The sequence below is a fragment of the Leucoraja erinacea genome, chromosome 10 (assembly GCF_028641065.1).
Source record: "Leucoraja erinacea ecotype New England chromosome 10, Leri_hhj_1, whole genome shotgun sequence".
NCBI lineage: Eukaryota > Metazoa > Chordata > Chondrichthyes > Rajiformes > Rajidae > Leucoraja > Leucoraja erinaceus.
Window position 1 is genome coordinate 34,393,840 of NC_073386.1, and position 12,609 is coordinate 34,406,448.

General features: G+C 41.9%; 2 protein-coding genes across 3 annotated transcripts in view; one reads left to right on the plus strand and one right to left on the minus strand.

The window, feature by feature from the left end:
- LOC129701016 (growth arrest and DNA damage-inducible protein GADD45 alpha-like) overlaps positions 1-6,677 on the minus strand; it is a 44,123-nt gene extending 37,446 nt beyond the window's left edge. The window contains exons 1-2 of the mRNA XM_055641920.1: positions 6,475-6,677; positions 4,079-4,155 (exon numbers count right to left, since the gene is read on the minus strand). Coding sequence (XP_055497895.1) covers positions 4,079-4,155; positions 6,475-6,618 — 221 coding nt within the window. The 5' untranslated portion in view covers positions 6,619-6,677. The remainder of the gene's footprint in view (positions 1-4,078; positions 4,156-6,474) is intronic.
- Positions 6,678-6,825: 148 nt separating this feature from the next.
- Positions 6,826-12,609, plus strand: part of LOC129701015 (plasminogen activator inhibitor 1 RNA-binding protein-like) — a 44,921-nt gene continuing 39,137 nt past the window's right edge. For both annotated transcript variants that reach the window (XM_055641918.1, XM_055641919.1), the window contains exon 1: positions 6,826-7,198. In XM_055641918.1, coding sequence (XP_055497893.1) covers positions 6,946-7,198 — 253 coding nt within the window. In that variant the 5' untranslated portion in view covers positions 6,826-6,945. The remainder of the gene's footprint in view (positions 7,199-12,609) is intronic.

A 12,609-nucleotide genomic window follows, 5' to 3' on the forward strand; every position in this document is an offset into this window, starting at 1 on the left:
ATTTGCAGTAAGTAGTGCCTTTCAACTTCATGCCACCATTTGCAGTAAGTGGTTCATGCCACCATTTGCAGTAAGTGGTGTCTTTCAACTTCAAGCCACACCCAAGCCATCATTTGCAGGAAGTAGTGCCTTTCAACTTCAAAGCTCCCAAGCCACCATTTGCAGTAAGTAGTGCCTTACAACTTCAAGCCAAAGCACCCAAGCCACCATTTGCAGTAAGTAGTGCCTTTCAAGCCAAAGCAAACCAAACCACCATTTGCAGTAAGTAGTGCCTTTCAACTTAATGCCAAAGCACCCAAGCTACAATTTGCAGTAAGTAGCGCCTTTCAACTTAAATCCAAAGCACCCAAGCCACCATTTGCAGTAAGTAGTGCCTTTCAACTTCAAGCCACAATTTGCAGTAAGTAGTGCCTTTCAACTTCAAGCCATTGCACCCAAGCCACCATCTGCAGTAAGTAGTGCCTTTCAACTTCAAGCCACACCCAAGCCACCATTTGCAGTAAGTAGTGCCTTTCAACTTCAAGCCACACCCAAGCCATCATTTGCAGTAAGTAGTGCCTTTCAACTTCAAGTCAAAGCAACCAAGCCACCATTTGCAGTAATTAGTGCCTTTCAACTTCAAGCCAAAGCAACCAAGCCACCATTCGAGGTAATAGTGCCTTTCAACTTCAAGCCAAAGCTCCCAAGCCACCATTTGCAGTAAGTAGTGCCTTTCAACTTCAAGCCAAAGCTCCCAAGCCACCATTTACTGTAAGTAGTGCCTTTCAACTTCATGCCACCATTTGCAGTAAGTAGTGCGTTTAAATTTCAAGACACACCCAAGCCAAGTAGGGGAGGGGGCGTTTTCTGGAGTGCTAGTATGAACCATTTTAGAACCAATAGACATTTTTTTGCAAGCTTTAGAACCAATAGAGACAGCCTTTTGCAAGCTTTAGAACCAATAGACACCTTTTGCAAGCTTTAGAACCAATAGACATTTTTTTGCAAGCTTTAGAACCAATAGACATTTTTTTGCAAGCTTTAGAACCAAGCATTTTTCTGCAAGCTTTAGAACCAATAGACATTTTTCTGCAAGCTTTAGAACCAATAGACATTTTTTTGCAAGCTTTAGAACCAATAGACGTTTTTTTTGCAAGCTTTAGAACCAATAGAGACATTTTTTGCAAGCTTTAGAACCAATAGACACATTCTGCAAGCATTTTAGAATCACTAAGGGCACTTACATTTGAGTAGACATGTGTTCAGTGTTATTCACAGCTCAGAGAAACGTGACCCTCTGCCTTCCTCCATCTTAGCACACCACTTCCTGGTTTTATAGTCCCTCCTCCCTGCCGCCACCAGAGAGAATGGGGAATTTTGTAAAAACATTAATATCCCTGTCATTTTTAATCGATGGGAAAAATCCTCGGAACACGTGCGGCGGAGGGGGGCTCTGAGCAAGGTGGCCAAAAATGACGGCCGTAGGTGGCGGCGTTCTCACGGAAAACGCAGCACAGATGGCCAAAACGGGTCAAGAACAGACTTTTAGTAATATACTAGACCAAGTGCAGACCCGTTGGGTCTGCTCCCCCAATGGTGTGATCCCCCAATATTCCACCATGCACTCGTTTCCTCCAACGGAACTGAAGCCGTTCCCAAATGTAAGATTCCAGCACTCCCCTGCCTCCCTCAGCAGTGGATTAAAAAAAAAATCCAATTGCACCTCCCCTGCCTGCTGCAGCAGTTCCAATTGCAATACCAATTGGCCCTCCCCCTCCTGTTGAAGCACTTGCTGTGATATCCCATTGAGGTGAAAAGTTCAGAGTGTTCCTGTCTTGCAACTTTGTTTTGAAGTGTGTTGGAAGCTGATAGGAAGGAGCACCGTCCATGTAAATGGATCCATTCCGATTGGACATCTGCGAGTATTGGGCATTGTGACATCACACGATGGAACGAATCAAAAGGCAGAAAGGCAGCCGGCAGTCGGACGGACGGCAGGCGGCAGCCACAGACTTTTATATAATAATAATAGATAGATAGATAGATATATATATACTAGACCAAGTGCAAACCCGTCCCCCCCCCCCCCCCCCCGCTAATTACCCCCCTTGATATTATATTAATATTATTAATTTGCTCCTTTTACCCCATAAGGTGGTGGCGTTCTCTCGGAAATCGCAGCACAGATCGCCAAATCTGGTCAAGAACAGAGTTTTAGTAATATAGATATATAGAAGATATCATCAAGACAAACACAAGTACAATAGGTAGAGCAAACGGGAAAATACACAGTGCAGGATATAGTTCTCAGCATTACAACACATCACTTCCATAGACAAAGTCCAATGTCCACAAAGGGGTAGAGGTGAATAAGGCAGTGCCCTAGCAAATGGAAGGACATTAGCTTAGTTTCTCTAGCCACAGATGCTGCTGACCTGCTGGGTGTTTTTAACTTTTTCCATTTTAATTTAAAATTGACAATGTTCTGCTGTTGAAAACGGGTTTATCCCATAGCAAATTTGTTCCCACTGATGGATCTATGACAACTGATGGGAAATTTAACCCCTGCCCTTTAGTGAGATTTTCATTTGTATGGGTTCTGTTTTTTAGACTTTACTTTAGACATTAGAAATACAGCGTGGAAACTAGCACTTTGGCCCACCGAGTCTGTGCCGATCAATGATCACCCTGTACACTTGCGCTATCCTGCACACTGACTAAGGACAATTTACAAAGCCAATTAGCCTACAATCCTATACGTCTTTGAAATGTGGGAGGAAACCGGAGCACCCAGAGAAAACCCACAGTGACAGGGAGAATGTACAAACTCCGCACATTCCAAAGACACTACATCCATTGGATATCTTTATTCAGTTTTTAAAAAACTATAACAGATTTATTACATAAAAATTTCCTTTCAAACCTGCATAGATTTTCTAAACACTTTGTTACCGATTCCTTGATAATGGATTCTACAGGTGCACAGTAGAGAGCATACTGACTGGTTACATCGTGGCCTGGTTCGGCAACTTGAACGTCCAGGAGCGGAAAAGACTGCAAAAAAGTTGTGATCACTGCCCGGTCCATCACTGTCTTTGACCTCCCCACCATCCCAGGGATCTATCGAAGTCGCTGCCTCAAAAAGGCAGCCAACATCATCAAAGACCCACATCATCCTGGCCACACACTCATTTCACCATTGCCATCAGGAAGAAGGTACAGGAGCCTGAGACTGTAACGTCCAGGTTCAGCTTCCTCCCTGCAGCCATCAGGCTATTAAACACGACAACAAATAAGCTCTGAACTGCAACAGAATATTATTATTATTGCACTATAATTGTTATTTATTGAGTATGTGTGCATGTGTATACACGCGCTGAATTTTTTTTCTTCTCCCGTTATGTACTATGTGTACATATTCTGTTGCGCTGCAGCAAGTAAGAATTTCATTGTCCTAATATGACAATAAAACAGTCTTGACTTGATTCAAAGATTCTGCACAGTCCAGTTGCTCCCAAGCATTTCACCAGCATTAAAGCATGGTTTTGGGAATGAGCAGAGGTTACACGACTGTGTGAATGAGGGAAAACAGAATTTATTGAAAGAGAAAGGCTCCCAGCAGGTGATTATGTTCACTCCGCATTTTCAATGAGGAAATCTCCTACCAGAAACTAAATGAGTCAATGGTGTTTATTTGTCAGCATGTGTAGAAGGGAACTGCAGATGCTGGTTTACACTGAAGATAGACACAAAACTGCTGGGGTGACTCAACGAGTCTGGCAGCATCTATGGAGAAAAGGAATAGGCGGTGTTTTGGGTTGAGACCCTTCTTCAGACTCCAGTTACTCCAGCATCAGTGTTCATTTGCTATATGAACCAAACCTTCCTGCGCATTCATACTAAAATTTACTAAAATAGTTTTGTTAAAGTCTGCCATCTGCTGCAGTCGCAGAGTTGGCTAAGGCCAAGTTGTCCGTGGTTGTCCAGACGACCATTTTGCTTCGCCTCTCTGGGCTGCAGCCAATATATCTGTAACTTCTCATAACCTGTTTTCCACAGTTATCCTCTGTTCAAAGAGAGACAACCATATTTCATTTACCTTGCCAGAGACCAGTGGATGAAGGGGGTGAGATGAAAACAGACAGTGTTGAAAATACGTAACAAATCATACAGCATCTGTGGAAAGAGAATTAGAGTTAACATTTCATCTGAAAGGTTCGGTATTTTTTGTTTTCATCTCAGATTTCCAGCATCTGCAGTTATTTTTTATTTCATTTAATGAAGAGCGCATTGCCTTCACTTGCAGTAGCCATGCAATAGACAAGAAACCTTAATTCCATGAGAGTCTGCACTGTAGCTACATTTGGAGCATAATGGTAAATTAGAGAGTAGCTGCTGAGTGTGATGGGATAGGCACTGATATTGTTCTGGAACATATGAGCTACATGCATATAATGAAATTTATAAGGGATAAAACAGGCCTTTGGCATGGCGGAACAATACCCACCATCCGGAAATTTCTGAAAGATTCCTTTTAAGTGAGTTCAGTAATGTGGGTATTGCAATTTGGGCAAGCGTCTGCATACTGGACAACCTCAGCATCATGAGGGGTCACTCCTTGCCACCATATATACAGTAAGATTTCCCACCCAAGTAGTTTAAGATGAACTCAAGCAAGTGTAACTTCATTGTGGACCAAAGGACAGTCGGGGTTAGGAGGGTTAAGTATGAGGAAACATTAATCCTGCTGTCTTCAGCCCTGCAGCTGGCCGCACTGTTATAATAATAATGGCTATAATAATGATGACCAAGGTTGTCCCTAAATAGGGTATGCAGGTAAGCTGTCGCCCTTTAATTAAATGATCCCTTTGTCCAATTCTGTGCTGCATCAGCTTTGGCCCAATTAGTAGCTCTCTTGCCCAAGTTAGAAGCATTTCCATTTGGTTTGAGAATAAAAGGCTCAACAATAAAAAAAAATGAAGTTTCTCAATACAAAACTAGGGAAATATACAAGAATGGAAATGCTGCCATTAGATAAAATCCTAAACCAAGACCCCATTCCCCAGAGGTCCTTTGTGCAGTGCATAGCCAGCTGAGAGTATACTGCACTCTGGACTTTGATTAGTCCTTCAGCACGGAGTCTATACCTAGACAGATAATTAACACATGTATCTACACACTTCCCATGCAAAGGAAGTTTCCAAAGGGGGTTGGGTGATCGTTAATCCTTCTGCAGTCTCGAGGACAGTTTACAGTGCTACCGAGCATCTGGGTTTATTAGAAGAGCTTCACCAGAAGAGCTTTCCTAAGTGCCATCTAGCCAACATCTCAATAGTTGTTGGTTATTTGCAGCAAGTGACTTCTTGCCAAGTGACAATTACAATACAATATTTATTACATGTCATTTGAACCTCAGTGAGGCTCAAACGAAACTCTGTTTCCACAGCCATACAAACAAAGACAATTCCTACAAGACATACACGCAATTCAATTTACAGAAACATCCATCAGTGAATCTCCTCCTCACTGTGATGGAAGGCAAAGTATTTTCTCTCCCCTGCACCATTTCTCTCCCGATGTCGAAGCCCCAGGCAGGCGATGGTAAGTGCTATGGCCATTTTAGGCCGCATGTGATATGGGAAAAATATTGGACTCCAAGTACATGTTGTGGAGATTGGCCCCATTGCTAAGAACTCTGTATTCTATTATTTCAAAACCAAATTACCAATTAGTTACAAATATATTCAAAATTTTAATAAACCAGCCATAGATAAATGTCTTATTTCATTCCTTTGTAACAAAATAATTATCAGTATGAACTTGAAGATTATGTCTGAACCGACAGAAGAAATAGAAACTTAATATAACAAGTGTGGATTTAAGAGTCAAATTCAAGTTTTTAAAAAAAGTGATGTTCCAAGGACAAGATGGCGAGTATACTGTACCAAAATTTCAAATTTTAGTTTCGCTCCACACTATATGAACTTAGGACATATCTTTGGAATGGGAAAACAAATGACTGCAATGTAAGTATTAGAATGCTTTAATGACGCAAGAAAGATCACAAGAACTTGCAGCGAATTGTGGACGTAGCCCAGACCATCACATAAACCAACCTCCCTTCTATTGACTCAATTTACATCTCACGCTGCCTCGGCAAGGCCAGCAACATCATCGTGGACGAGTCGCACCCTGGCCACTCCCTCTTTCCTCTCTCCCATCAGGCAAAAGCTATAGAAGTGTGAAACACACACCACCATATTCCGGGGCAGTTTTCTTCCCATCTGTTATCAGGCAACTGAATCATCCTACCGCAACCAGAGTCGGGGTTAGAAGGAGGGTTGCCCCAGGTTGCGAACCCTTGGCTTAGGGTCTTGGAAATAGCCTGCAGAACATAGGGTCAGTTGTTTTGGATGAACTACAATAAAGATTACGTTTTATTTCCAGATCTTGACAAACGATTGCAAGTGGCAATCTCATTCCCATTGCAATTACCTCGAAGCCTGCATTCACGGTGCTGATACTGGCTCTGCAAGAAGGACTTGATAGGGTGTGTCTCCCCTCACCACCAGCCTTGCAAGGTCTTAGCAGGCGCGTCTGAAAATTCCAGACCTTGGCAAGTGCAAATCCACAGGTCATGCAGCGTGATAGTGACAAACTAAAATTGTAGAGATACAATGTGCATAGTTAACTAGCCATCGCGTATCTGCGTGGCTTTGCAACAACAAGGCGGTGCACACTGGGGTTTGTGGTGCTGTCAGGGAGAGCACGATGCAGGCGACCAGCCCACGGACTACATCTCCCGACGGACGCTGCGGCGCGGGGTGCCGGCCGTCGCCCGGATGGCGCGGCCCGTCATGCAGCGCGAGCAAGAAGACTGTCTCTAACCGGCCATTTTAGGCGAATTCGATCGGTTTCTGCAGCCTCGCAGCATCCGAGCTGAATCCACCGCTTCGGGGGCCCATCATGCCCGGGAATTTACAGGAAGGCTTCGGCTGCGTCGTGACCAACCGGTTCGACCAACTCTTTGATGATGAATCCGACCCATTCGAGATTTTAAAAGAGGCCGAGATCAAGAAAGACAAGAAGGAGAAAGACCCAAAGACGGCTGCCTCTAAGCTGCAGCCCAAGAAGGAGTCGCAGAAAGATAGGAAGGTGCCCGTTACATCCAACGACAGTAAACCAGAGTCTCAAGCGCCTGTGACCTTGAGGAAAGAAGGTAGTGGAAGCTCTGCGGCGCTGTTCTTATCGCGTTCGTCACTTGAGGCGGGATTTCGCAGGCCTTGGGCTGGGCCCCGCTCATGGCAAATGTCAGCCGGCCTCGTGTCGGGAAGCGTGGGGAGCTGCCCACTTGCATCGCGCACCGAGCCGGCGGGGTCGCTCCCAGCCACTGGCCCGCTGAGGGTGGGGTAGGGGCGTACGACTGTAATGGTCTGGAATTCCGCCTTTCCAGTTGTCCAGCACGTTTGGTCTCGACTGCAGGTTTACAGGCGAATGCTCAAACTTTGGGCAGGACTCCGTGAATTTGTAAAACGATAAGTCAAAAACTTTGCAGTATTTTTTCGGCTTTCTTCGTTGCCCTCTGCAGCAGGTCCGAGAGCTGATTAAAGTAGTATAAACGATCTGATTCCCCTCTCCATACCTTGCAGCTTCACGACACAAACACGGTTTCGCTGCAGCAGTTCGTGATGTTACTACTTCGACATACTTTAGTTGTTTTAATTGGGGTGTAATAGTTTGTTGAAACAATTAACTGACAGAATAATTTAGGTTCAGTTAGTACAAAAGTTTGTAAAGTTTGAAACTGAAAGGAGCACGTGGGTGAGGTGTGGTAGTCAGAACATAATTAATTTGGAAAGAAAGGATATTCGGGTTTTGACATAAAATGTGCTTGTACTTCACAATAAAGGATACAAATCTCCCTTCCAATATAGGAACTTCAAAGTGACGGCCACCATCTTGTTTAAGCAACCATGTTTTCAACTCCCTCTCTAGAATGCAATGTACTTTAATCTTAGATTTCACCCCGCCTCTTTAAATCTACAAATGTCCCTTCAGTGTCAGGTTGTCCCACTATAGTTAAGGTTAGTGCACTTGCAATATAATTGAAAGTTCCTATGTTTGAACGGCCATTATTACACGATGCAGTCTTAAAATTAGCCCAATAACTTGGAGCTTTAATGCAGCAAGGAGCACACAGTCAAGTAGATGAATGAAGAATACTGGAAAATTGGTCTGGAAAATGCTGAAAACCTGGCCTTGGAGGTTTACTCCCAAATCACCACAATTCCCCAATCCCAAGGATCTACTGAAAAATCCAAGAATTATTGGCTCATTCTGGCACATCAGCTCTCAAAAATAGACATGTCAAATTTTTGTGAAATGTTTCTCTACGAGCTGCATTGAGGAATGAATTGTATAAAGTGTGCATGTAGGCTCTATCACCTGGTAAACCAGTACATTTAAAACATTGTTAAGCAATTACGTGATTGCAACAAATATGCCTACATACATAAAACATTTAAATGCTGAAATTCCTTAGTGAAACTAGGCTAGTAAATTATTAGAAGGTAGACACAAAATGCTGGAGTAACTCAGCCAGGACAAGGAGCATCGCTGGAGAGAAGGAATGGATGAAGAAGAAGTCTCGACCTAAAACGTCAGCCATTCCTTCTCTCCAGAGATGCTGCCCGTCCCGCTGAGTTACTCTAGCATTTTGTGTCTACCTTCGATTGAAACCAGCATCTGCAGTTCTTTCCTACTAGTAAATTTATTAAGTATGACTCCTTTATACCGTGAAACAGTTTTAGAAGAGTTGGCAAAAGAGGCATTCATTCTCTTGCAGGTGCTGCTAAAAATGTACTTCGGTATGAAACAGTTTATATCACTAACTTTTGAAGTGGCAAAAAATACTTGTGAATGGCAGATAACAAGTAAAATAGCCACATGGTGAATTGGGACTTTTGCTGTGTCCTTCCTCGAGGTTTATATTCAGTCAAATTCATTTGAGTGCTTGGACTGTTATTCTCTCTTGGGAAATGTACATTGATGACAAGGCTGACATTTCTTGGTTATATCCTAAGTGATACCAAGTGACTGCAGTTATAACAATTGATTAGGAAGGTAAATTAAAAGTTTTGGGATCCCTGTTGTTGACAAAACCTGTGTTAATGACCTTAGAGAAGATTGTGTTGGAAGGAACTGCAGATGCTGGTTTAAGCCGAAGATGGACACAAAATCCTGGAGTAACTCAGTGAGACGGGCAGAAGCTCTGGATATAAAGAATGTCTCGACCCGAAACTTCACCCAATCCTATCCAGAGATGCTGCCTTTCCTGCTAAGTTACTCTAGCATTTTGTGTCTATCTTTGAAAATATTGTGATGAGCTGCTGAAAGAATTGCTGCAGGTCTTTAATTACGTTGAACCATTGGTGTATACTTATGGGAATTTAGAAGATTGTCCAAGTAGTTGTCAAGAGACTGTATTTCTTCAGTGAAAAATCTAAAACAAAAGGGCATAGCTGAAAAATAAACTTGACTATTTGGGACAAGGTTAGAAATGTCTTCACCCATGACTTGTAAATCTTTGACATTTTCGACCTCCAGGATAATGAATTTCTCTATTGTGAGATTGAAATTCATAGATTTTTGGATACTGAGGGAATTTGAAGATGTGTTGTGGTGGAAGCATGACCGTTAGACAGCAAATGAACCATGTTCTTGGGAACTTAAAGCAATCTGAAATGACATGACATACACATTTTTAATAAACAAGAAGTTGACCGTGAACTGTTGAAATTCACGCTGAAGGGACTTGCGCTTTTGCATAGGTATTTGAAAATGTTAACACTTGTATATCCAAGTGAGGAAATTATGAAATTTGAATACTCGGATTTGGTGGTCTCCATGTTCTCCAGAGATGCTGCCTGACCTGCTGAGTTCCTCCAATATTTTGTGTCTTTTTGTAAACCAGCATCTGCAGTTTTTTGTTTCTACCAATCATCACCCCTTATTTCCAGCCAATCTGCCAGTACTGGATCTATTTTACCACGCTGCCATAGATCCTTCATTATGAAATTTCTTCAATAATGTTGCATCAAACACACTGCCTTCTGCAAATCTCCCTATAATCTGATGAAAACATTCATGTTGTCTCCAATTTCTGTCTTTCTAAATTAAAGTTTATTCTTCCCCTCAATGGATAATCCTTTAGCATCTCTACTGTCACCACTGAGTATTTGCAATATCCAACCTTGTTGCAGGGGTATGCTTCATCAAGGCTTGGAGGTTTTTAAATGTTTAAATAAGCTGTGTTCATCCCATCCAACGTTTAATATTTGTTCTATATCCAGGAATCTAAACCCATCCTAACTATACCATCTTGTCAGCCAAAAGCACCATCTATCTACTATTACTATTTTCCTATTTCTGCATTTGCTATTTTTTCTCGTACTAAAATGTTAGCTCTCTCTGTAAACTGTTGCATAATATTATTTTGTGAACCATGGCAACATTTTCTGTCTGCACACAAATGTTGCTCCCTAGTAAGCCCTTAGAAGAAATCTGAATATTTAAATGTAATTTTATTTAAATAACTACAATATGAGAATGTGCTATGCCTTAGGAACACCTGTAGATTGGTAGGTAACGTATAACAGTTCTCAGTCCACTGACAAACTGTTAATTAACCAATTGGAACTATGAGAGGAGGGATATCTGGTGAGCCAGTAATACTGCTTTATTCCCACTGAATTGAAAAGGAAGTGGCTTAAATCTAACATTTCAAGAACTTGTATAAGTGTGTACTGCATTCAAAAGGGTACCACTCACTGCAAGCACTGCTTTAACTTGGTATTCTTTAGTAGAACCCATAGGTTTATTCCTTGATGTGGTCAGTGTTGACCTTTTGGTTGTTGAAGTTCCGCTGAATCAGTTAGGTAAAGTATTTGACCAGTCTTTCAGAATCATGCTGTTGCAAGGATTTTAGAATATATCAAAAAGTATATCTATCACCATAGAATAATTCTATGGTCTGAATAAGGGTCTCTACCCGAAACGTCACCCATTCCTTCTCCAAAGATGCTGCCTATTCCGCTGAGTTACTCCAGCATTTTGTGCCTACCTTCGATTTAAACCAGCTTCTGCAGTTCTTTCCTACACTGTAGAATACTTGATTTGTGGTTAATCCGTGACCTATTCGTGCTTATGATGAATTTTGTGATAATGATGATGTAGAATTTTAAGAGAAGATAGTTGGGTTCTTTTGCTAAAATTGGTCATTAATTGAGAGTTGAGGCACAAATGTCGCAATTTGACCAGCACCAATCTGAATCCACGTTTTTGCTGTCTACAGCCAGTTTGGTTTCAGTTTCGTTTATTGCCGAGGTACATTGAAAAGCTTTTGTAGCTTGCTAACCAAAGCCACAGACTGAAAAGTTGTGAGAAGAACTAAGTGCTCCAATTATCAATAAAAAATCTTCTTTTTTGCCTTTAATTAACCTGAATTGTTCATAAAGGTGATGGTGGGTCACCATTGTCAACAGTCTGATGAAGATAGCCCTACATAATGGTTGGGAATTAAGTTGAAGGATATTTGTTATATGGGGGGGAGGAAGGGTCTTTGAATCAATTGGTGTTAGTGAAACCATGGGTTGAGGTATTTATGAATATTAACAGTCACAAAGCATATTTGGGCAATCGGCTTCAAATATACAGAACTCGGTGTCAGTTTGTGTTCTGTGCCAAAAGCAAGCCAGATGTACAAGATATATGATTTTGTTGCCTGACAGTTGGGCAGGTAATAGAATGTAACTGAAGATTTTCAGATATTTACACTTCATTTACAGCTTGTGTATTTGTTTGTTACTAAAGTTTGGAAATTGTGCAAGCATCTGTGGTCAGTTAGATGACACAAAATGCTAGAGTAACTCAACAGGCCAGGTAGCATCTCTGGAGAAGATGGATGGATGATATTTCTGGTCGTACTCTTGTGTCCAGTTTGTTTCAAGGTGAAATGGTTATTTCAGAATCGTTTAAATGGGAAAGGGAATAGTAGGTTGTGGGACAGTAGCGAGATGGCTGATAGGGAACTGAGGGGTATTATGTGTGAGAAGACCAGGTTTGATGGGAGGAGAGCAAAAAGCAAAAGGGAATAAGGGTTACCTGAAATTGGAGCATTTGATGTTCATGTGGTTACTTGAAATTGGATATTTTAATGTTCATGCTGTTATGCTGTGGATTGCTCGGGTGAAATATGAGAAGCTGTTCCTCTAGTTTGTGTTTCATATCACCCAGACAATGAAGGAGGCTGAGAACAAATTGGTGTGGGAATGCGAAGGGGAATTAAATTGGATGATAAACTGGGCGATCCAGAATGCCCATGCTCAGCAAAGTGGTCACCTAGTCTTCATTTGGGCTGACCCATGTAGAAGACTCCACATTCAGAGCACTGAATGCAATGGCCAAAATTAGTAGATGGGCAGATGAATCTGCCTCCATCTCTCTTCACATTTCTGGATGCAAATGAGGGAGGATGTGATGCAAGTTTTAAGATGCAGGGAAGGGGTGACGAGAGAAAATAAAAAAAAGTCTGATAGGTTGGTAGATGGGAAAGATTGAATGATATAGGAT